The following is a 23,257-nucleotide window of genomic DNA, read 5'->3' as shown; positions in this document are numbered from 1 at the left end:
CGTAGGACAATCAAAAATTTATTTAAGAAAATAAGGTTAAATAGTTTTGTTGAATTTAACCACAATATATAAGCATTTCACCATCTTTCCTTCTTAAAACCAACTTAAAATGCACTCGCACATATGAAAAAATTACGACTTTATTAGATTTTCGAATTGCTTATCGGATGTATACAACAATATACACAGTACAAGACATACACAGTAATAAAAACTAAACACCACAATGGGTTCTCTGGTTTATGATCCTCCAAGCGGAAGACCCTTTCCTACACAATATTATTATGTATGCAATCAGACTCTCTCGTCATATATATCATTGTTTTTCAACCAAAAGGCATATCATTTCATCTTTATAAAATTTCAATAAAATCTATCACAATATGAGAATTTTATCTGTATGTTACTTTTTTTGTAAGATTTAAAAATATTTTATGTGTAGCTTTTTTTCGGGGTTTTTCTGTTTTCGAGGATTTCTTATACTTATGTTTAGACATTAGGCGTAGACATGCGTATAAAAATATATTAATTACGATGAAAATTGCATTTTACACGTTTTAAAATAAGATTGCCATTGTACATTGTATCATGCAAATTCTTCAGTGGGACGGACAACAGCTTAAATGTAAACATAAAAATATTAAAATGCTGAATTATTTTCATTGCTAAGCTCATTATTTTTCATGCAAAGCTTACAAATATATATTAAGGCCTAGATTCGACACGAATTTTGTTTACTGTTTATAAGGCTTGCTGTTGATGCAGATTTAAATTTAGTTCCGTTTTGTTGTGCGTGTTTTCATCTTGATGATGTGGGAGCTGCGGTGTCAGTTCATATCAAACAGCCTCATAGAAGTTTTTTTCGTTCCTTAGCCTAGTTCGTACTCTTAATTACATTCTATGTTCAATTCCTTATTGAGCTTATGTTAGATACAATTTTACGCTTTTGTTAGCCACTAAGCATAGAGCTTTAAAGTCTATGTCGTATTCTGTTAGTTCTCCACAAACAAACTCATATAGAAAAATGATTAATTCAGTCTAACAAAATACTTGTTGGATATTCGATTGAATTTCGAGAAAATAATTGGGGCTGTGGGGTTGGGATTTCGGCCTCGAACTGCTCGGGTTTTGATCAGGTTCGATTTCGGTATGTATGATATGTGAATACATTTGTACAGCACTAATATTTGCACTTAAAAATTATACATTTAGAGTACTCATAAGGGGCGACAAATACGGGCTGCTTGGCCAAGAGCTGACACTCCTATTTTGGACAGCAAAGGTCGACGTCAAGGGAATGCGGAATGCTTCATTTAGCCGAAGGCTAAGGCAACCCGTACACTATGTTGTCAATAAATTTAACTAAATTTTGCCAAACAAACTAAACTTAACTTATTTTAGTTATACATCAAATTAAATTACATTAAATACATGCTAAGTAAAAAAAGATGCAACAGATTCTGCGTCCTAATCTTCAGACGCGTTTCAAACGCATCCGACACCGTCGTCTACTATAATCGCGGGATGGGTGGGGGGTTACTATAACTATCAGCAACATAAACAACGAAAATATGTTTTAGAGTATAGAAATTCGACTAATTTTGCAATTGGCTGCCGTTGCAAGCTCACTAGATGTAAGTTCGTTTAACTTTCGTCAGCGTTGACGTCTTACAAGGCAACTCTTTTTCCAAATGTTCCGTGGAGTTTTTGCACTCATGACTGCGATCTTTTTCTAGATCCAGGTTCGGTGTTTTCTGTGTGGTTGTGTATGCATTAGAGCCCATCAACAGATTAATATCCTTTCCAGTGTTTTGATGTTTAAATTGTCTAATGAGATCATTTTATTAGCTTAGTTTTATTTATATAAATAGTGTAAAAGATCAACTTACATTGGCTTCCCGAAGTGATTGCGGTGACTGTCATCCATTTGGGCCTCCATCAGGCGACTCTTTGCCTTAACACAGAACACTCCAGCAATACCACCCACCAGGAAGGTACCAAAAGCAAGAATTGTAATTACCATGTAGCTGGGAGCTGAAGCATGCATGATTTCATCCACGCTAGCTGTGGATTTCTGGGGATCTGGTAGACGAAAGTGTTAATTAAAACAACGATATTTATTAAATGATAAGTAAAACTACTAACCGTTTAAATTAGGCATAATATCGTCTGGATCCATAGATGTAAGTGTAATCTTGTTAAGCCCAAAGTCATCGCCACCAGTTGGCTGTTGTTCCAAGCTAGGCTGATTGGCCTGTGAGGCACCCACATTGGAGTACAGAAGTTTCTGTTCCTCTGTCGGCGGTGGAGCCATGGTAACAAAGTTCACTGTTTCAACACCTGGTCCATCACGCGGGATGTGCGGACACAGCAGCGCAGCAGCTTTCCTGACTGTGTTCAGGCTCTGTAGATAGGTCTTTGTTCCGAACTTATGTTGGCTAGTAGCTAGGTTTTTGCACTCGTGAGTTTGCAAATCCCAAGCGCAAATGGGATCCTGGAGGCTTAAGCAGCCCACGCAGTCAACAATATGGGTGCAATGGTGCAAAGGTACGCTAACTAAGCTGCCGTCACTAACAACCACCAAAGAGTTCTTTGAAGTGGAGATGACCAACTCCTTAACTGGTGTTCCAAGTGGCAAGACCTGCATCTCCGAAATAACCACCGTCTTCAAATGCTCCACTGTTGAGTTTGGATGCGTGGTCAGTATATTGATGAACTTAGTCACCTTGCCGTCATCGGTGCCACTATAGATAACATCATAGTAGGCGCCGCTGAGCGACTTAACCTGCGGATGTACTGCAATGGCAGTAAGCCGATGGTGCAGATTAACCTTTGTAAGCAGTGGGCGTCCGTGCACAGCAGGCACAGCACCCTCCATCAACGGATGATGCTTTATGAAATTGACCGCAATGCTAGTCAGTGTTCTTGAGTCATCTACGCACTGACCCGGTCGTGGCTTTGGCACCTGTTCACGCTCCACTGGTAGCCAATGGGACTGTGAATCCTTCTGGGATTTGAATTCTCCATCAAAGGCGGCCAGTATATCGTCCACATCAAAGGCACAAACTGCGGATCCGGAAATGGCATTCGCAGAGGTGGTAAAAACTGCATAGACAAGTGACTTTGATCCACTCTCCACAACCGGACTAATGGCCTCTGTAAAGAGAAAGTAAGAATTTAGGTTTATTAGGTTTATATTTTTAATATACTTAAGGTTCATTCTTAAATCAACTTACGAATTTCGTCGAAGTAGAAGGGAAATTCGCCGGGCACCGAGCAGTTCAGGCGGGTCTTAAGAAAGGAGGTCCAGCTCTTGCCGTGGTTATAGGGTCCGCCACGGTCGTTTTTACAAACCCTAGCAACGCGCGAATAGACGGCCTTGCCGAAGTTCATAAACTCCATGGAAAGCTCACGGAAGAAAAACAGAACGTAGCCCTTCCTCTCGATGGCGCCGACAAAGTCTGGCTGATTTAGTTGCTTGAGATCATACTGTTCTGTGCGCAGATTCTCCCTATAGATGAGAGGATCCCCGCCCGAAAAGTCCGCCACGGTGGCGCTGTACAACTGCCCATCGGCAAAGGCATAAGTGCTGTTATGGGCGGGACTGTAGGGGCACAAGCCCTGTGCCTCCACATCTCGGCTGACTTCATATCGCATAGCGTGGGCGTGTCCAGCTGAGTTGGCCTCCTCAGATGACACTTCCACCGGCGTATAATGACGACAGCGGGGCTTATACGAATTGGTGCCACAGAGTAGAACTTCGCCATTGGATCGCAGTGCGAACACACGAAGGTAGTTATGACAATCCCACTCGAGCTTTCCCTTCAGGGCGCACAGCTCCCGGTCCGCATCCGTGCTGCGCCACTCCAGACGCGAAATCTCCTTCAGGCCATTTAGGCTCACATTGTAGATGACGTCCCTGCAAATCGAGATAGAGAACAATTGAATTAACAAATGCGAGAATTAATTTGCCGATGGCGTGTGCCTGCCCAGAATGTCGAATGGAAGCCAGCCAAGTACGGTGACCAAAAATAAACGACAAAAAAGAAGACGTGAGTCGAGAGCTTTGTGCCAGGAACACACAAATGTTTGCCTGAATCTACAGTATCGGTTCAAAATATAGTTTTATATATCAACGAATGAACTTTTAAAACGTGTACAAACTGGTTGTAAATGTAGGCAAATATATACTTAGAGCCAAGGTGGCGAGAAACACTTAAAGTAAACATTACGAGTTATAAACAAGTTTTACAATTAATAAACAAGATGTTTTTCATAACCGTAAAATGTGTGTTTTATTTTATCTTTACTCTTTTTGTTGATTAGAGCTTTTTCAAGACCTTATTGCTATTATTGTGACCGCAGCTGTTTGTACGACCCGCCGACAATCATATCCCAAGGTTGCCTTTGTGCAAATAATTAGAACTTGTATACAATTGTATAATTTTGTGTTTTAAGTGGCTAATTATTGTTGCTGCTAATTTGTTGCTATGATGTTTATGGCACCAGCAAGTCTGGGGCGCAGGAAAAATATGATAGATTGAAAGCTGGTTTCCATTTGTCGGTCCATTTCAGATCGCCGATAACTGACCATTAGTCAGTCAAATGGTAATTTGCTAGGTTCTCACATTGTATGTGAATAAAATCATTGGATATTTATTAAAATAAAATTATATACAAGACGTCTTATCGAAACAATGATGCATTTTATAGGAAAATATCAGAAAGTATTGAAAACAACGTGATATAAATGCTGTTCCTGACTTATTGACGTTACTCATGGAGCATATAATTATACGATTGAACCCTAACAACTGGCACTCTCAGTCCAGACCTCTGTATCTGGTCAATGCCAAATCACTCCGACTTCCCGGAAATGGAATGAGAAATGCTACATTTGCACTTGCCACTAATGAAAATCGAATATCTAGCCAAACAACAACCAATAAGGCAGGAGAGTAATACAAATGGCGCGTTAATTATTCCGCGAATCGAACGCTGGGTTATTGTGTTTTTATAAATATTTAAAGGTGTTCGTGCCAAGTTTATTTGCGCACAGGTAGCCGTAGCGGGAACTTTTTTTTTATTGTTTGCCAGAAATCAAAGATCAAAGATCGTAAATATAAAAGAAATTCACTTACTTGGCACCCACTAGAACATATTCATCGTTGTGGTCCAAAATCTTAAAATAGTCCGTTGAGTTGCCAATAAAATGGGCCAAGACTTTATCTTGTTCTGCAAATAAAAGAATAAAAACCAAATGTTATTGACTGTTTTTGGTTATATAACTTGTGTTTTTTTAAGATTTCATGGTATTTTGTTTAAAGCATATTTTCTGTTTAACTTGCTGCAGAGGAAATGCTTATTTGTTGCTGGCATTGCGAAAATTCCGCCTGATAAGCAGCTTGGAAAATCAGAGCTTCCACAGAGCTTAGCTTGTCATTGATAAACCAGCAACAATACGAGCATAAAGCAGCAAAACAGAGGCAAAAACCAAACAAATGACACAAATAAACAAATAGTTAGATAGAGGAGAGGCTTGAAAGAGGGATTGGTACATACTCGTTTGCAAATCGGGTCGCACGTCGGGCATCCAACCTGCCACGATCGTCAGACCGGCATAGGTGATCAACAGGCTTATAGATATCGCATTCACGCTGCCTCTATAAGACCCACTTATTAGCATCGCCGCCGATGAAGGTCTGCTCTTCGAGCTCATTTTGCTGTCTCGTAGCTGGGGAAACTAAGTACTCCACTCCTCCGAGTTCTGATGATTCAGCAGCGTGCGGGGTGCTTGGGATCTTGGACTGATTTGTTTTTTTTGCTGGTGGTGCCAATGGGGCTGGTTGACTGGCTGGCTGGCCTCTCCGACTGGTTTTAATCACTGACGCCTCGCATTCTGATGTCCAATGTCTGCCATTGTCGCCGATAGTTGTGCTGATTACTGGGTGTTATTGTCGCTGTTGCTGCTTCAGCATCTGGCTATAAGTATTCAAGTGTCAGAGACAACGACACAATAATTGAGACACCTAGTGAATACACTTGTTGGTTTTATTTTAATGCAATTAGCTGGTGGCAAAAAGGAAAACGCTAAACCTGCAATGGAAGACGGTCAAAAAAGTGTGTTGTTAGAAAATTATTAGAATTTTTTAGTGGACCGCGGCGACTGGTAATATCTTTTTTCGAGCGCATAATCAGTTAACTTTTGCACTAATCAAACTCAGCAATATGTAAGTTAGCCAAAAGGCACGTAGACGACAGAAGTCATGTTTTATTTGAAACGCATCAAAATTTGTTATAACTGTTATAAATTTGTTTGTTTATCACTTGGTTTCCCCTTTGTCTTTCATTTGCTTTTATTACCGAATCAGATAATTAAATCCACTTATATAATGGCTACTTGTGAATTCTGCACACTTTCTTTTCGCCAGTTGCTTTCCGGCTCCGGTTGTGTGTGTTTTTTGTTTTGAATTTCGTTTGAGTTTAAGCAGCGGACCGCGAACCGAACATGGGCTAGACTCAATGAGCACTGAACATCGAAATGAGCATGAAATGCGAAAAGCAAACAACGTAAAACAACCGCCCACGCTTTGAGAGCAACTGCTCTCGGCGGTTTGAGCAGCACTTACTACTACTACTACTACTACTACTACTATCCTCCCTCTCTCTCTTTCTTCCTCTCCCGTTCTGTCGCGCTGTTACAGCAAAACCTCCCTAAATAGAATGTTCTGTAGATCTGGGGTAAAAGTGTTTATCATCTAATCTTTACGGATACTTAACTTCTCCATCGCGAACATTGAACTCCCTTGAATTTTTAAATTAACTAACTTTAGTTTTAAAACAATTTCTTCCTTTAGCCTAACATACCTTTTCAGATGAATAGCATGGGTTATTTTCTAAATTCCCTCATCTTAAGCAAACGAAGTCGGTGAGTAATTTATTTATCAAATTTTTAATATATTTCCTTTGGTTTGAAATATTTGTATGACCCATGGGCAAAATCATGAAATGGTAAGTCCAAAGGAAATTAAACTCAATATTATTTTAAGTTATGAGAATACTGGAAATTACCATAAATCGGCAAAAACAAAAAAATCATTAAGAATTCACTGAGAAAGAATTTTAAGCATTGAAAAAAGATTTTTTAGTTGCATTTTTTTTCATTTAAGTTAATTTTGATAAGCAAAAGAAGAACAATTTTGACATTTTTCTGCAAACGAGGCCTGACTGTATAGACCCAATCCAATCAAATATTCCGAGTCCTGTCTGACATGTCATGTTTTTCCGAGCATGAGTCATGCCGACAGCCTGGTTTTCCTGCTTTTGTTGGGAATCACGTGCGGTATTTTCCGCCAATTTCCCTCCTAATCAGCGTTGAGCTACGATTTTCAGGACGTGCCGCTGAAGGTCTATAACTGACTTCTTTCTTTTTTTGATTTTCCCCGCGGCGAACACCGGACCTACGAACATAGGTGTGTTTTCCTCATTCACACACACACGTAATTTCCATGCGGGTTTTCAGGTTTTCAGTTGGTTTTTTTTCTCAAGACGACCACTCGAATGTTATAGTTTCTCACGCACCCAAAAAGTCGGTGGGTTACACATGGACAACTTTTACCTACTGACGGATCGGTTTGGCTGGGATCTCCGATAAATTGCTTTATTGGCCAATTGAAGGTCGGTGGCAACTACTTGTTGTGTTTCGCTCAATGAATTCAGATGATTCGTGGTGGTGGGTATCCCATCATATCGTATCGCATCGCTTTTCGTCTTTCATTTTCCTAAGCGAAGGTTTTTTCACGGCTCAGCCACCAGAGTTTTTTTAAGTCACAGGTCAAGTGACCTGTGGCCCATCTCTTGGCCGCTTTAATGCCCTCAAATTATGGGGGTTGGCCTTAAGAACACGTATGAGAAATGCCATAAAAGTGCATAATAAATATTATAAATTACATTTGAATACCCTCTTGAACGGCACAATTTATCACTCTGTTTTGCGGCTTAGTAAGCGGGGAAATCAGCGAATGGTACTGACCGCAACATTGGGTACTACATTTATGTTGTGGCTAGTGGAACCTCTTACAGAAATAATCAGTCATCTAGGTATAAAGACAGGTAATTAACACCTTTTTCTGCTGCCCTAGATCTAAGGAACTTTGTGCTCGTTTCGGATCGCTTAGAAAGGTCTTAGACATCGAGAAATTTACTTTAAAGTCAGAAAATTAAAAAAATAAATACAATAATTTAAACCTAAGCCACCTCTTGTCTTCACTACCAAGTAGATATAGAAAAGAATATATATATATATATTGAAAAATATAATTTTCTGTACTTCGCAACATTTAAACATAATAGCATGGAACTTTGAGGGTATTTTCTTATCGAGGTTAGCAATACTTGGAACCAGTGTTTTCATAAGTTTTCATTTTTTTAGTGGCATTCTCATATTTCACAAGCCACACACTCGGGTTCAATGCCAGGAAGTCCGTTCCGCTTCTGGCAGCCCATAAAAATACAGATACAATTATTTCAGCCCGAAAAAACTGACCGTCTGGCGTTAAATTAATGAGCTAAACTTTGAGATCAAGTTACGAATGTGTGCCACTATTTTTTAAATAGCGTTGGGTGGTACACCCATCTATCTCCCGGCGGCTGTTGATAAGCATGGGTTTTTAGAGTTGCGAGATAACAGCCTCATCAAGATAAAGGTGAAAAGTATGTCACGTTTGACACTTGTTGTCGTACCCTTTTTACCTCATCTCTGTTTTGGGCCTGCGTGTGGGAAGCCCGACAAGAACGTGTTAAATCGAGATACGTTTCTTTTTTTGGTTTCGAGTGAAAGAACAAACAACTAAAAACTGGCAGTGTTCCTTACAACAGACGTGATCAATACAAAATTGATTTTAGCGTCTAGTTATTAGTTATACACCGTTTACAAACAACTGCCCACGGTAGAAATCCCATGAAAAACAGTGGAACCTTGTTGAGATGATTTCGAGTATTTATCAATAAATGAAGTTACCATTAAAAAAGGAGCAACAATTGAAAGTGATTTAAGTAATTTTATAGTTCATATTGGTCTTATATCCGGGCCATATAAAAGTAATTTTTCTGGACATTGATCATTTGCCAAATGACAATCATAAAAACGAAATTTCCCTGCTCAAATTAACTTGCTACAAATTGATGATATACCAATTATTTTAGTTTACACCATATAGTAAACGCTTTATGATTAAGGTGTATTATAAGGACATGGGAAAACAACTTTGGAATACTTTCCAAGGGAAGGTGAACCTTAGTTTACAGTATAACCCACGTTATTTAGGGTAAAAATTTTAGAATTTTTAGGATGCAATAAGAAGTAGGAATAGTTAAGTGGACATCATATCGTTTCAATCTATAGATTTCTGTGTCCTGCTAGTTCTTTATAAAATCCAATAGAGATGTCATAAGGTTTTGTGTTAGACTTACAGAAGCAACACTGTATAACTCGTTTGTGTCCGTGGGCGTTTTCATTAAGCAGCACCAAGTGGCAACAGGTGGATTCGAGTGGCGTGTAGTGGCTGTTGCCTTTTGGAGCCTGACTGGCTGCCAGATTAAATCGAGATTGCACTTTGCTCAGAAATAATTGACATTATGCATAATTTTTATTTTATGAATTACAATCAGTTCCAAAGAGGCTGTTTTCTTTTTTGTACCGCCTATCAGCTGCAGTTCAACGATCTGTTCTGTTTTTCATAATTTCCACTTTTCGAAGAACAATAAAAAATAATCAGAAAAGGCATGGTCCGTAGGACGGAATTATCACCGGACTTCCGATGTTTGGTGAATCATGTGTAGATGAACCAGTTTACTATATTTAGATGATTCAGCTGAATCTCTTTTGGATAGGCGTTATTATGGCGCGACAAGTTTTTCAGTTTTTTTTTGTAAGTTTTTCATTCACAAAACACATAGAGCACTCACAAATGTGGGAGTTGTTTACTAGGGTTAATTTGGACAGCTTGCACCGCAGTGGGGTTAAGTGGGACGCGTTCCAGTTTGGCCACTTGAATGGGAAAACGCACTTTTGAAAATTGGGAACACGCGCTGGAATACGAACATATATTTGTACATACATAGGTATGTAAATGCAACTTCCATTTGGTGTTAACCGTTACAGCTCAGTGGTAAATTGATTAGACTGCTAATCGATTGGATTCTTTTTCTTTTGGGCATCAAACCCGTTTTACTGTTGCCTCGAACATCAGACCACCGCCTAGCGCATGAAAAACAAGTCCGATATATTCACCTGTAGCTACGCGTCACTTCTAAGCTGGCTAACTCTTTTTTAGCTTCAGCTTCTTTTCCACTTATTATCCGCTTCTCTTTCGACTCGTTTACTTTACCACTTTGGCTGCTGTTTACAGCCAACATACACACGCACACACACTAGCACACGATGATTTATTTTCTTGTATTACTTGTTTCTTATGTTGGTTTGTTAATGTTGTTGTAGTTGTTGCTGCTGCATGCGCATAAATTAAAGAGGGCGAGAGCGAGAGGGAAGTAACACACGTCTGTACACAATGAAAACCTGTTTGTTGCTTTTTATGCTTCCAGTGCGTCTCTTTGGGTGTGTTGTTGTTGCCTGGAGGCCAGAGACGCTATGCGGGGGTTGTCTTTGTAAAACATTGTTTTAGTCACTTGAACTTAACACGAATCCTTTTCAAACTATATATTCGTTCACAGCTAAGTTTGTATCAACTTTAAAACTCACCAAAATTCATAAAAACATTTAAATAAACGATCAAATTAAGCGAAAAACACGGAACACGAAAAAAGTGTATACAACTTCACTGATCGACGGCCATTTTTAAAGTGACCATGCCGCGCCTCTTGAAAGATGCCACAAAAATATACCACATCGGGAGCTAGTATTAAAGAATACCTTTAATAAGCCGCACTAATAATGTGTGGTGTTTTTTAGTGCCATTACGGTATGGCAGAACCGTTCGTTTCTCTTGAAAGAAAAACAGAAAATAAAATCTAATATGAATAAAATGAAACAGAAATAGAGTGCAGCATTCATCTGACAAAGAGAGGTTTAAAGTGCAATACATCATGGCGACAAAGTAAGTGCAATTGATAACGTTTTAAAAGTCAGTGCAAAAAACATCAATGCGGGTGTATGTGAATGTGTGTATGTGGGCGGCGCGCTGTGTATGTGGTGGTATTTTTGTGTTTGTTTTGAGCTGCAGCCTCCGCCCCCGCAGCCACCCACCTCCCCCTTGTTCATCTCAATTTGCATTCACATACATAGAAAGTGGGAAGAGGAAGCAGCACGAGATAAGTATCGATTTCGAACGGTGAAATTGATAAAATGTCAAAGTTCAAAGAATTTTAAAACCGGTAAAATGAAATTTTAATTATAAGCTTTTGCGAGAGTGATTCCCAAAATTTTAAAGTAAGATGATGCGAAATTCTTTGGGAATCCCCTAAAAACGGTATTCTATAATTTAATCTATAAAGCCGTCTTCTTATTAAGCAATTATAGAATTTTTATATTTTGGTGATAGATTAGTGCTTTAAAAAAATATAAATTAAAAATAAAAATTATTTTGTCAAAAGGAAAATTATTTTTAAAAATTTTTTAAGAGCATTTTATCAACGAAAAAAGTTTAAAAAGATAAGTTAAAGGTTTACATGACTTTAACTTTAAGAACAATACAAATTTTAGTATTAGATGAATTATTTTTAGATGTAAAGAACTGAATTAACAACAAAAAACAATTATCAATTTAAAATAAACATTAAGTTATAGGAGTTCTAAAGGTCAAGAACCTATTAGTCAGACATTAAATTAGTCATTTTTGCCGGTCAAACCTCACGTAGCAACGGTTAAAAATTTTCTTGGGAACTCCCCATAGAAATGTTGAAGGGCCAGGTGTTTAATTTTAATTAAATCGCAAAACCATCATGACTATTTGTTTTTTTGGCTGTAATGCAGTGAGCATGATGTAAATCATTTGAACCAAGTTAATTGTCACTGCGAAGGCTACTAACTGGTTTTCTCGAAATGTGTCGATTTTATTGTCTTCCACACTCAATTGCCCATATAGGATGGGAATTTTGCTAGCATTTGTAAAATTCAAGTTGAAGTAGTAGGTGGATCGAAGTGTTTCCCGTGAAGCAGAAGTGTGATTTTTTTGTATCTTCATCGTCAAAATCAAAACTTGTTTGCTACTTAATTATACCAGCCTTCGTTTTGGGTTCAAAAATGGCCAAGCGGTCGGAGGCTCAGATAGTATTTATTCAACCATAGACAGGTCATCATGTTTCACATTTTGTGCACGGTGAGTTGCGGATATTTGCAAAATCTAATCAAACAATAATTAAGGTGTTAATAATTTAGCTCTTGGCGATTCTCATCGTAACATTGGCCCATGCGGCCCCTCAAACTTCTCCAACTATCGTTCCACAAATCCGAACTAATGGCTTCCAATTGGAACCCCTCAACCAAGAATACTTTCTCAGGTAGTTGGTATTCTTTTAAAAATCAATAAGTTAGTTACATTTTGCTCCTGTAGAATTGAACATCCGGCTGGCACTATTCGCCAGGAATCCGTGAAACAGGATGAAGCCGGTCATCTGCAAGTCAATGGAGTGATCAATCAGCCTTTTGAGGATCAGGGTGCCAATCTTATCCTCACCTACGAAGCTGGTCCAAATGGTTATGTTGCCAAATACAGCTTTGGCAAGGGTCCGCCAACGCCCCCGCCTGAAACCCCGCTATTCCTTAGCCCCAGTGCCCTAAAAACCGCAGCTGGTTAAGATTGAGTCAAGAGTGCCTTAATACACTAAGATAAAACATACTAAGAGTGTCAGAATAACAAATAAGTTTTGCACAACCATAATATATTTTCTACTTATTAAATGTAATGAAATCATAAAAAGAAAAGTTAATAACTTTTATTTAAAACACACAACTAAAACTCTTTAAGCATAGCATAGTATACCTGCAACACCATCAAAGACTGACTTTTAATGATGCTAATTATCGATTCCAGTTTAAGACCTGTATCGAGTTAGTGCTTTGTTTTCTGTTTGCTAGCTGCTCCATGGTATTTAACAATTTCAGTCGCTAAACGACAACCAAAAGATCATCATGGCTATATTGTTTAGCTCAGTAAGTTCCTCTCTAGAGATTTTACACTTCAATTTAATAATATATATTGGCTATAGGTGCTATTGATTCTATCTGTGAGTCTAGTGATTTCGGCACCCCCAAATTCACTTACAGGGCTAGTGCCGTCTATAAACGACAATGGCGTTCTGTTAGTTCCATCCGATAATAGTTATTACCTGAGGTAAAATTCAAAGAAAAACTAATCAGTGAGCATAAAAAACTGACTTCCATATCCTAGGATCGATGTAGATGGGACTGGCAGGGAGGAGACCGTTGAGCAAATTGCTCCAGAGCAGCTTCAAGTTAAGGGTAGCTATGGACAACCGTTCCCAGGATCAAAGTACCTTCTGGTTACCTATGAGGCCGGACCCAACGGCTATGTGGCTAAGTATAGCCTATCTGAAATCCATAACCAGGTTCAACAGCTTCCACCCGCTGCCTTAAAAACTGCAGCTGGATAAAAAAGTATAAAAACTTTTAAATAAAACTGTGAAATCAAAGAATACAAAGTGAAATTATTAAATGCAAGAGACGTTGTGCCACATTCAATATTAAACAGCGTCTTGTTTGTTATTTTTGGATCAAGTTTTATACTCGTTTTGGGGTGTTATTATTTAAATTGTTCTCAGATCTAGTTGTGCACCTTGAAAGTGTCGAGCCAAAAAGCTATTAAGAATACTTTTATCGGTCAAATGGTTAAGATTTTTAATATTATATAAAGGCCATATCCATATATAACATGCCGATTCAAAAGTATTTAATTTGTAAAATTCTTAATAAATTTGGTGTATAAAACGAATTACACAGTTTTAAATTTTAGCTTAACATAGTTTTTAAGTGTTCTCACAAAGCCTCTCAAACTGTAGTACACAGCAAAAGTCATGATCAAGTTCTCTGTCGACTTCGTTACCCTCTGAAACTGGAATCGATACCTTCGGCATTGAAGTGGCCACCAGTGGCCACCAGCATTGAAGTGGCCACCAGTTCGATTCATACATTATATGAGAGAATAGCAATCGTACGCCCGCTCAACCGCAGTGATAGAAAGACCTCGAAAAGCTTTCACCTCACTTCTCACCTGCTGTTGGTTTACCTGAGCGTGAGCGGAATTCTGATCACGCTCTCGTATCACAGTTGGTCGTATCAGGCAGCTGGGCCACATCAGACTCAGACAGTTGGCATTGTGCTGCGGTATTGGCTTGTTGACTTATCAAAATCGGTGGTTGTTAAATTTTTGATAAGAGACAACGATGCAGCGTTAGACTTGGAAGCTCCCGTATATCAAAGGCAATGTTTCGGGATTGGCGTAAATCCAGACATAAGCGATGGCAGAAAGTGCAGAAGGACCAACCAGTGATCCTGACTGAAAGGTTCCTCTATTGATCTTCGTACTACGTTTTATTTCTAAACCTTACTTGATCAAAGAAATTCACTGAACTGTGAAATTAAAACTAAAAAGTTCAGAACGAATTGCGTTGTTTAAGTGCTTTCGTGCATACAGGTTTTGTTCGAGCACTAGATCTATTATTGCTTTAACAGATTTCGAAATTCCGCTCATCTGTACAAGGGAAAAGAGTAAACACAAGTATATTAGCACTCAAATTAGGAACTAATTGTTCTAAAACAGATGCTTCCTTTTGAAAGGGTTTATGGCTTTATTCTCATTTGGATTTGTTTACTAAATTCGCTTACCTAAAACTCATTTACAGGGAGACGATGATAGTGTTTGTCTACGACACAGAGTGTCTGATAGACGAGGCGGATGATCCCATATCGGCTGTACTCTACTTCCATCCAAGCTGGGTGTCCGACTCTCAGAAGGTGGCTCTGTGTGGACAACTTATGGGCACCTCGTACTTCCTCAAGGATTGCTTCTTTAATCCACGCATCCTGTCCCTGCAGAATGGAAAGTTCGTGCTTAAAGAATTTGGACGTTTTATACTGGTAAGGAAATAACATGCAGCTCACTTTATAACCTTAATAAAAAATTTTGGAATTCTGCTATTCAGGCTATTGGCACTGATCGGAATATTGGAGATCAACTGTTGGAACATCGCGCCGATTTGCTGAGTTCCCTGCTCAAATTTTTCCACCGAGATGTGCAGACCCTGTATGCTCAGTACGGTGTCCTAAATCGCCGGAATCTCAGCGAGAAGCTGTACCACATCTTTGAAACATATCTGCCGATGCTGCAGCGCAACGGAAATACATTTCAGAATGTGCCCAGATTACGAATGCCGAAGGTAAGTGACTGTATTTATAAACATGGAGACTGAATTAACCATGATTTGTATCTAGACCGCTAGTCACATCTTCTTGGAGGCCATCCAAACGCTGCAGAGCTGCCAGCAGACAAAGGGAATCCTTGGAGGAGCCATTCTGTACCACAACAAGTTAGTTGGCTCTACTTAAAGTTAACAGAATAGTTATTAACTACGTTTTTATTACAATTTGCAGAGTGGTGGCCTCTCAGTTGAGCGATATGGTGACGAAGCATTTGGTACTCACAGATCCTCTCCACATCCGCACAGCGGCCGAACCAGTGACCAATGAACAAGAGTTCCACATACCGCATGGCGTCCAGATGCTGGTGGTTTACCTGGAGCAAATGCAATACCGTCAGTTAGTTGGCGAGGCACAGCGTGCCCAAAACCTGCAGATGAGCACAGCACAGCTCTCCCAGAGCGGCGTGCCATTTCAGTATGCGAAGCGGAAGATAAAGCGGGATAAATCGTTAATCTTTACCCATATTCCCGAAGAGGAGCATGCACCGGAGCAGACAGGAGCAATGGAATTGCCACCAGCTAGGCCTAAATCTATGAGACCCACCCACCTGCCGTTGCGTATAAAGAGCATGCAGAGCAAGGAGCTCCCGGAGTCTGGCATCGCATCAATCAACTTTGATGAAACCGACTCCTATCCACAATTTATTGGACGTACCAGCGTTTGCAACACTCCCATGACCGAGAATAAGGTCCTGCCGGTGGCCAATGTAATGTCCATTTGCGCAAATCCCGAAGATGAGGGCAAAGAGGAGGATGTCCACAATTCCAATGGGAAGACACACTCGCGACGAAATTCTTTGAAATTGGATGTGGAGAAATTCTTCCAAAACTTTATTAGCAATCCAAACAAGCAACTGACAAGGCGTAAATCTTCTGCCGATCTGCAGGATGCCCTTCGTGCCATTTCCAAGAAACTAAACAATTTCACACATGGATTCAAAACAGATGTGAATCGAAATGGAAGTGGTAGTACCGATGCCTCTTCCGGTTCACCGGATTTTATAGAGGACGACGAGAAGGTTACTTCTCGAACCATCAGCGATCCCACCTATCCGGTATTTAACACCAACGGCCAGCAGATTTCGCGGAGCTTGTTTCAACAGTTTCTGGATCAGTATCGCAAACTGTGGGGTGCTGCTAGCGAGCAGGCACACCAGGATGCTGAGCTCGCCGCTCTGGTTGCCGAATTCCAGGAGTTCAACGCTGAGATCCAAAAGCTTGATGAACACATGAGACAGCAGGCGGCGGAGGCATCCTCCGCAGATCGGAATCTCAACATTTCCGCAGCTAAAACGCCGCTAGATAAGCGTTCCATGACGTTGCCATTGAAATCAGCAGGAGAACCTACGTTTGGAGAGCGTGCATCCGGTCGCAGTGGAACTGGAGGAGTACCATTGACACCACTAATGGCAAAACTATCGGTTCTGGCCCTAAGCGAAGCTACGCCCATCGAAATACAAACACCGTTAACAAGTAGTAAAGTTTTCCCACGGCGCAGTTCCCTGAAGTGCGAGGATGCAGTGGATGCTTTGGCTGTTATGCCCTCTGCTCCTGTTCAGCCTCCGGGTCCCATTCAACCAGATGGCTTGCAGAGGACTGAACTCTATATATGTGGTCAGCAAAATATGACCTTGCTGTTGCTCATGGAGCAGGGTACTTGTCAGCAGCAACAAGTGGTGCAGAAGATGGTAAGTGGTTGGTTAGAATTTCATCTATAAATTTAGCTAAAAGTTTTTTCTTTAATTCAGTTCGATATCTGCGTGGCCAAGTTCCCGCACATGGAATCTCAACTGAATCAGACTCTTAACGTAAATGTTGAGGGTGACAATCGGGATAGCAGTAACTATAGCTTCATGTGCGTCGACTCCAAGTGGGATGTCCTTCAGCGTAATGGGCCTTGGAATCCCTTAGAGCTTAATATCGTAGAGAGCATGCACTCTATACATTCCAGTGGCCATCATCTTACAGATTTAATCTTAAGGTAAGATCTTTTAATATAAGTTTTCCCTAAAGAGTTTGATTTATTTTCAACTATTTAAAGATCCCACGACTCCGTTTACTATGGCCACAAGAACGGAAGGACTGAGTTCTTCTACAAGGAGCCTACCCATCAGATCAATGGAATACCACCGCCATCGGATCCCATTGGGAATATACAAATGCGAGCCAAGTCGCGACTGGAACGTGATCATTCCTACATGCTGTTCTAGGCTGTACAGTGGATCGTATATTATAAACATATTGAATACTCGCATGCTTAGCCAAAAACAGAAAATGTTAACCGGCAAGCCAGATAGTCTGGTCCCCGGAAAATAGCCAACTTTATGCCATCCGCCGTTATTTACTTTGCGATCTCTGGCTGATTCCTCTGCGAGTCTTTGATACTGGTTAGGATAATGTTTCCATATCATATACAACACAAACCAAGGGAACTCAATTTTAAACGATCTAAATTTTACTTTGACTTTTTATACAAACAATTTACAAGAGACATTGCCGAGCTTTTTAACCACCATTACGATAGACTCGCTTAGGAAACTAAAAGATTTTAGATGCATCGCTTTCAGCCAGCGAATTATTTTGCCTTGTTTTATCTTTCACTTGATTGATGTAAAGTACAAAAAATGTTTTACGCTTTGTTTACAATGTCCAGCACTGTTGTTTAATTTATAAGCTTGTAACCTATAAAATTATTTTAATTCATTTGCATTTGCTTAGACCGAAGAGATGCGACATTTTGCACTGATTTCGAAAGCCAAAGAAAAGAGTTTTAATTGTAAATAGAATACAAAATTAGATTCGTTTAGATGGAATTATTTGTAACTAACTTAAACTCCACACAGATTCCATTCTGTCCATATGCAAGCATAAACTTATCTTAACTGTTTCTCATTATCAAATATTAAGCGCTTTGTGCCAATTTAAATGCAGGTCAAATGCTAAATAACCGTCGAATGTGAAGGAACGTGAGAACGAATGTTTTTAACCATATGAAACATATTAGCAGTGCAATAGTGTGGAAATGAACTACTATTTTGAGAGTTTTGCGTTGACTTAGCTTAAATATACATACATAAATACCTAACAACATTATTTATATATAAATATTCATATATATGATACAAAGACCGGTATTGTTTTTGTAGATTTTCAAGAATAAACCGACAAACCGTTGTCTGTGTTTGAGAAATACTTTCGAGTTGAACTCTCTTAACTTAAGCCTAAGACTAAGGCATTTTCATCACAATCCAAGGAACTCGACCGTAATACTTGTAATAGTAGTAATCATAGGCAAGCTTGCCCAGGATGAGAAGAATGAGACTGGCCAGAACTCCATTTAGCCAATCGATGGGATGGATCTGAGTGTCACCCTCCACACTTAAATTACACATCTCCTGCCGACTTAGGGTCAGCACTTTGGCCAGCAGTTGGTCATCGTCCAGACGGTATGTGCAGCTCACATTCCAGGCATCCCGCACGATATCCTTGTACTTGGTCAACAACTCTCGCATTCTGCTGCCAAATTTACAAGTGCAATGCCAGGGATTCCGGCTGAGCAGTAACAGATTGGCATTCTCATTGTCATCGAGGGCATTGTCAAAGGCGTAGACGTGCAGCTTCCGGAGATTGTTGCCACGCAGATTGAGCAGGCGAAAGTTCTGCAGCCAGTAAGTGTCCTCCAGGTTGTCCACGTTTGACACTTGATTGTTCTCCAGCTGCATGTCCACGACGTGGCGGTAGTGGGGATTGTCTCGCAGCGGATTAATGTCACTGATCTGGTATGAAATTAAATAGTATAAATTAACTAAAACTAAAATCCCATTTCAGTTAAATTTCTTACCATATTATCGTTGATGACTAGAGTAGTGGTGTTATCTGGCAAAAAGGAAGGCAGTCGATGGAACTGCAAGTGGGAACAGTTCACTGTATAGAGGGGAATGTGAGTCTTGGGCAAGATATGATGCATCAGGCAAGTGCAGTTCTTCAAATCCTCGTGGGATTGACATTGCTTCCTTAGTTCCTAAAGATGGAAAGTCAGTTAAATAAGTTTTTCCAGGGTGCTTAGGATAATACGTGCCAATTTATAGTGCATGACCATTAGCATCTGGCGCTCCTTATACTTTCTATCCATACAGATTAGCTCATCCCGATCAACCACCAATTTCCCTTTTTCCGGCTGGAGCAGCATCCACTTGAAGTTCCGTGTACAATTCCATGGATTTCCCGCCAGGTATAGTTGCTCGAAGTTACGGGGTAGCAACAAAGGTCCATCCAATTGAATCAGTTGATTCCATCGTAGATCTAGAATCTTGAGGGGATGCACTCGCTTAAAAGTTCGGGTTGAGATGTACGAGAGATTCGTCCAAGAAATGTTGATGGTATGAAGCTCCGACATCTCGGGAAAGTCGAACTTAAACTCGGTGAAGCCACTGTATTCAATGGTCAGAGATCGTAGACGGGGCAGCCTTTGAAGGTCTCTTAGATGATTAAAACCATCTTTTGGCCAGCCGCAGAGAAGCATTTCCACAGCAGGCTGAACTCTGTTTAATTTTCCTGACAGGCTGTGCGTGGAGATAAATTTAACATTGCGAAATCGAGTTCTATATTTCTTTCCCTCTCTACTTGAGAGATTTGTATAAAAACAAGAAAGAAATACCAATACTTACTTCAAAGCTGCCAGGTTGTTCATCCCACCATAGCACTTTAGAGTACCATTCCGAGTTAGCCTCGAGCAGTTTCCGGCCGCTGCCTCGGGGGCAGATGACCAATCCAGACAGCTGCGCCCAAAATCGGGCAACGGAATGATTTTCGTGGTAATGGTGGCCAGTGATGTGCTCGTCTCATGGCTGTCATCCGTGGCATGGCTCAGTCTAAGTAACAGATAATTTGTAAGTAAATAAATATCTATCTCATGATGTTATTTTTGGCCCAGACAGCCCTCAAATTGGTGATAATTTGGCCGCAGTGCGAGTCTCGTTTAGGGCCAACTTGATAAGCAAACGCCAGGTAATTCTTAATTGCTCGGGGAAAACACAGATACGGATTCAGAAACAGATACTGACTATTAAATTTAGTCTTTTTTCTCTTTTCTGGCTCCACAGAACCCGGAAATTTGGTTGCTTCAGATTACTTCTCATATTACTTGTGAAGGGTTGGGAAATAATTTTCTATTTTTTCTAACTTTAAAAATAGACAAAAAGATCGGTTTTAGGCGCTGCAAACTGCTTCTAGCCAACCGACTTAAGCAAATATATATATACCTAATCTGAACGGTAGCTCAACTGAGAATAGTATATCTGCGTAGTATGGAAATCTTGTTTGCTCTGCTTATATGGCGGTTATATTAGCAGACGGAGAACCGAAGTATATCACATGATGCTCATTTAGCACATCTCGAGGTGCTATATCGCAGGGTGACAGAATCCAGAGTCCGGAATAATTTCGAACACACGTTTTTGCAATATAAGTAACCTTTTTCCAATTGATTGTATTACCAAAAGTAGAGGTAGGTCAGTGGAAACTTTGAGTAATCTATTGGCTTATAACCGAAACAAATTTCCAGCTATACTCGTACATCAACGGGTTTATCTTTGTATAAACACGAAGATGATGCCAAAAATACGCAGGGAAAATACATACATCATCTCTTAATATACACGAGCGGGTTTTTCTAAGGGTACTAAGTGGGTCTAACTGACAATTAACAACTTGCGTTCAAGGCGTTAAATTCAACAATACACAGAGTGATATGTATATAATAACACCGAAAATATTTACTTTAAAATCCCCTAATAATGGCAGTTCGGTAGCAGCTTTGTTTGATCTGAAGTGGTAGCATTTTGGGAACGATAAATATTTAAATTTTCGGTTGGTATTCAGCTCATGATCTTTATAAAGCCAAATCCTAGCTGACAGAAACGACACTCTTTCTCTGAGGGACTTGGTCTGTCAATTAACATTGATTAACATTGGCAAATTCAGACGGTACACAAAACCAGTCGCCCAGACTTGTATTTAAATATTTTCTGAAAACCAAATTTATTATTTTCGATCCCACGAAATTTCACTTAAAATGTTTACCAAGTGGTCAACATGGCGTATACGTGTTTGCCTATGCGGACAAGTGATGTCAAATTGTAATTGAAAAGCATGCCTCAAGACGTTTTTCAGTTGACTTTTGTTCATGGGAACAATTGGCATGCTATTTCATTTAGACAATCAAATCGGTTGTGCAAGAAATTCATTTTTTTTCTACGATAGACGGAAAACTTTAAAGGATTTATTTGCCACTTTAATTTCCTAATTTTTAGAGCTTGACAGTAATTATCAACAAAATGAAATCCTCTTCATATACCGTCACTTAGTTCTTCCAGTATTTATTTGCTACTATAAACAAGTTTATCAATTTCCCCAATGACAATAAATCTAAATAAATCTACTTATGAATTCGTCACGACAGGGGCTGTCAATTGGCTTTTGATTCTCATTGAGATTGTTAGATAGCTGGCAACAAAAAAATAAATGAGATCAAAATGATGACAAGAAGGTATATGGGCAAAAAGAGTAAATAATAAATGGACAATCGACCCAGATCTAAGAGCAATTTGGTGTTATATATCATTTTGATAAACCAAACCTTTTTATAACTTTTCGTTGTGTGATAAGAATTTTTAAATAAGATTCCCTTTCGGAACTCATGGCTTTGATTTCTTATGGGTAGAGCCCACAGCTTGGGGCAATAGATAAAGACGGAATGAAAACTTTGCGTTTTTTCGTTTCGCCTCTGTTTTGAATGTTGAGGAAGTTGGTGCTACCTTAGAACTTGATTGCCCTAATTGTCTTATAGGCTTAGGGGATATTAAACTTGTTGTTCAGAGAAACTATAATAAAACTGTCATATCTTGTGTAAAAACTGCAAACAATGATAGCGAAACCAACTTTAGTTATAGAGTATTATACTATTATGTACGACAGTTTACTTTTTGGTTTGTCTAGTCTTTATATTAACCATAAAACCCAATCAGTTCGGTTTGATTTGGTCTGGTGATAAGTCACTTTGCATGGGCCTTATAAATGGTTTACCATGGACTATAACCCGCATATGGCCTGGCCCAGAATAGGATTTAGTATGTTTATTAATAAGTCAGCTAGTGCTGTAAACATCTGATAACAGGGACACATTGCTTCTATTACATTAAATTACTCATACGCCGCATGGTCAACTTGTGTTTTTACCTTATTAAGAGCATGGAAAATAGCAAAACACTCTTCGGCGCCCATTCTCGAAACACTTTTCCTGCCATGATCATATTATTGTATTTTTAAATATTTATTTTAAGAATGTTTATCCGAGTGCCGCTGTTTTCATTCAGAATATTCCATTGTCGCGATCGGCATTAGTAGGTAGGCCAATTTGGATCGAATTGTTTCAGCTTTGCCATCGATTTGCCCTATGCTAAATACATATTGAAAAATGGTTCTTCTACGCGATACGCCGTTTAATCGCCACGCATCCGCGTATCGTTCCGCACTGTGCTACTTTTCTCGCGTTTGAAGTTCAAATGCGGCGCGAACGCAAAACGCTGGCGCTTTTGCCTTTTCTTCTTCTGCCGCTTCGCGGGCATTATTTTTTTTGACGCCCGAGATCTCCAGCGGCAAAACAGCTGACAGCGAGAGCGATATTGACTTATCAATGGCTCTCTCTATATATATTATTTGGGGGCTCGTTTCGGTTAAAGCAGCTGTTGAATTCGCCAGGCATTGGGTGAAAGGGTGTGGGGGTGATTTACGATCAGTGTCAGGG

At 39.7% G+C, this 23,257-nt stretch overlaps 5 protein-coding genes across 8 annotated transcripts; 3 read left to right on the top strand and 2 right to left on the bottom strand.

Moving 5' to 3' along the window:
* Positions 1–122: 122 nt before the first annotated feature.
* Positions 123–10,842, bottom strand: LOC108112575 (semaphorin-1A). Of its 2 annotated transcripts, none has more exons than XM_017222595.1 (7): positions 10,760–10,842; positions 5,563–6,096; positions 5,142–5,235; positions 3,237–3,919; positions 2,146–3,156; positions 1,890–2,082; positions 123–1,827 (listed from the first exon to the last, which is right to left on the bottom strand). In XM_017222595.1, exons 2-7 carry the CDS (start codon positions 5,717–5,719, stop codon positions 1,629–1,631), a joined length of 2,337 nt encoding a protein of 778 aa, XP_017078084.1. In that variant the 5' UTR covers positions 5,720–6,096; positions 10,760–10,842; the 3' UTR covers positions 123–1,628. The 2 variants fall into 2 exon arrangements, with proteins under 2 accessions (XP_017078084.1, XP_017078085.1); XM_017222596.1 differs by lacking the exon at positions 10,760–10,842 and adding an exon at positions 9,472–9,719.
* LOC108112574 lies at positions 6,977–18,643 on the top strand. Of its 3 annotated transcripts, none has more exons than XM_017222593.1 (7): positions 6,977–7,011; positions 14,878–15,112; positions 15,178–15,411; positions 15,467–15,561; positions 15,626–17,141; positions 17,202–17,434; positions 17,495–18,643. In XM_017222593.1, exons 1-7 carry the CDS (start codon positions 6,992–6,994, stop codon positions 17,661–17,663), a joined length of 2,502 nt encoding a protein of 833 aa, XP_017078082.1. In that variant the 5' UTR covers positions 6,977–6,991; the 3' UTR covers positions 17,664–18,643. The 3 variants fall into 3 exon arrangements, with proteins under 3 accessions (XP_017078082.1, XP_017078083.1, XP_017078081.1); XM_017222594.1 differs by lacking the exon at positions 6,977–7,011 and adding an exon at positions 11,002–11,114; XM_017222592.1 differs by lacking the exon at positions 6,977–7,011 and adding an exon at positions 14,370–14,538.
* On the top strand, positions 11,010–12,901 carry LOC108112578. Its single transcript, XM_017222599.1, has 4 exons — positions 11,010–11,114; positions 12,240–12,335; positions 12,395–12,516; positions 12,570–12,901. The coding sequence occupies exons 2-4, from the start codon at positions 12,315–12,317 to the stop codon at positions 12,811–12,813; spliced, it is 387 nt and encodes a 128-aa protein (XP_017078088.1). The 5' UTR covers positions 11,010–11,114; positions 12,240–12,314; the 3' UTR covers positions 12,814–12,901.
* On the top strand, positions 13,082–13,718 carry LOC108112580. Its single transcript, XM_017222600.1, has 3 exons — positions 13,082–13,168; positions 13,225–13,349; positions 13,407–13,718. The coding sequence occupies exons 1-3, from the start codon at positions 13,148–13,150 to the stop codon at positions 13,627–13,629; spliced, it is 369 nt and encodes a 122-aa protein (XP_017078089.1). The 5' UTR covers positions 13,082–13,147; the 3' UTR covers positions 13,630–13,718.
* On the bottom strand, positions 18,081–23,011 carry LOC108112576 (protein singed wings 2). Its single transcript, XM_017222597.2, has 5 exons — positions 22,690–23,011; positions 20,121–20,324; positions 19,532–20,015; positions 19,295–19,474; positions 18,081–19,229 (listed from the first exon to the last, which is right to left on the bottom strand). The coding sequence occupies exons 1-5, from the start codon at positions 22,761–22,763 to the stop codon at positions 18,681–18,683; spliced, it is 1,491 nt and encodes a 496-aa protein (XP_017078086.1). The 5' UTR covers positions 22,764–23,011; the 3' UTR covers positions 18,081–18,680.
* Between the last annotated feature and the right edge of the window lie 246 nt (positions 23,012–23,257).

The sequence above is a fragment of the Drosophila eugracilis genome, unplaced genomic scaffold (assembly GCF_018153835.1).
Source record: "Drosophila eugracilis isolate 14026-0451.02 unplaced genomic scaffold, ASM1815383v1 contig_90, whole genome shotgun sequence".
NCBI classification, from domain to species: domain Eukaryota; kingdom Metazoa; phylum Arthropoda; class Insecta; order Diptera; family Drosophilidae; genus Drosophila; species Drosophila eugracilis.
This window is presented reverse-complemented; position numbering and strand designations above follow the sequence as displayed.

Excerpts from the sequence above, each read along its gene's own strand:
- LOC108112575 (XM_017222595.1), bottom strand. The coding sequence starts at position 5,719 with ATGAGCTCGAAGAGCAGACCTTCATCGGCGGCGATGCTAATAAGTGGG. Across the intron at positions 5,236-5,562 it reads GCGACCCGATTTGCAAACGA|AACAAGATAAAGTCTTGGCC; the intron begins GTATGTACCAAT and ends TTTTATTTGCAG. Across the intron at positions 1,828-1,889 it reads AATCACTTCGGGAAGCCAAT|ACAATTTAAACATCAAAACA; the intron begins GTAAGTTGATCT and ends TGATCTCATTAG.
- LOC108112574 (XM_017222592.1), top strand. The coding sequence starts at position 14,459 with ATGTTTCGGGATTGGCGTAAATCCAGACATAAGCGATGGCAGAAAGTG. Across the intron at positions 15,562-15,625 it reads GCCATTCTGTACCACAACAA|AGTGGTGGCCTCTCAGTTGA; the intron begins GTTAGTTGGCTC and ends TACAATTTGCAG. Across the intron at positions 17,435-17,494 it reads CTTACAGATTTAATCTTAAG|ATCCCACGACTCCGTTTACT; the intron begins GTAAGATCTTTT and ends AACTATTTAAAG.
- LOC108112576 (XM_017222597.2), bottom strand. The coding sequence starts at position 22,763 with ATGATCATGGCAGGAAAAGTGTTTCGAGAATGGGCGCCGAAGAGTGTT. Across the intron at positions 19,475-19,531 it reads TGGTCATGCACTATAAATTG|GAACTAAGGAAGCAATGTCA; the intron begins GCACGTATTATC and ends TTCCATCTTTAG. Across the intron at positions 19,230-19,294 it reads TAGTCATCAACGATAATATG|ATCAGTGACATTAATCCGCT; the intron begins GTAAGAAATTTA and ends ATTTCATACCAG.
- LOC108112580 (XM_017222600.1), top strand. The coding sequence starts at position 13,148 with ATGGCTATATTGTTTAGCTCA. Across the intron at positions 13,169-13,224 it reads TGGCTATATTGTTTAGCTCA|GTGCTATTGATTCTATCTGT; the intron begins GTAAGTTCCTCT and ends TATTGGCTATAG. Across the intron at positions 13,350-13,406 it reads GATAATAGTTATTACCTGAG|GATCGATGTAGATGGGACTG; the intron begins GTAAAATTCAAA and ends TCCATATCCTAG.
- LOC108112578 (XM_017222599.1), top strand. The coding sequence starts at position 12,315 with ATGTTTCACATTTTGTGCACG. Across the intron at positions 12,336-12,394 it reads TGTTTCACATTTTGTGCACG|CTCTTGGCGATTCTCATCGT; the intron begins GTGAGTTGCGGA and ends TTAATAATTTAG. Across the intron at positions 12,517-12,569 it reads AACCAAGAATACTTTCTCAG|AATTGAACATCCGGCTGGCA; the intron begins GTAGTTGGTATT and ends TTGCTCCTGTAG.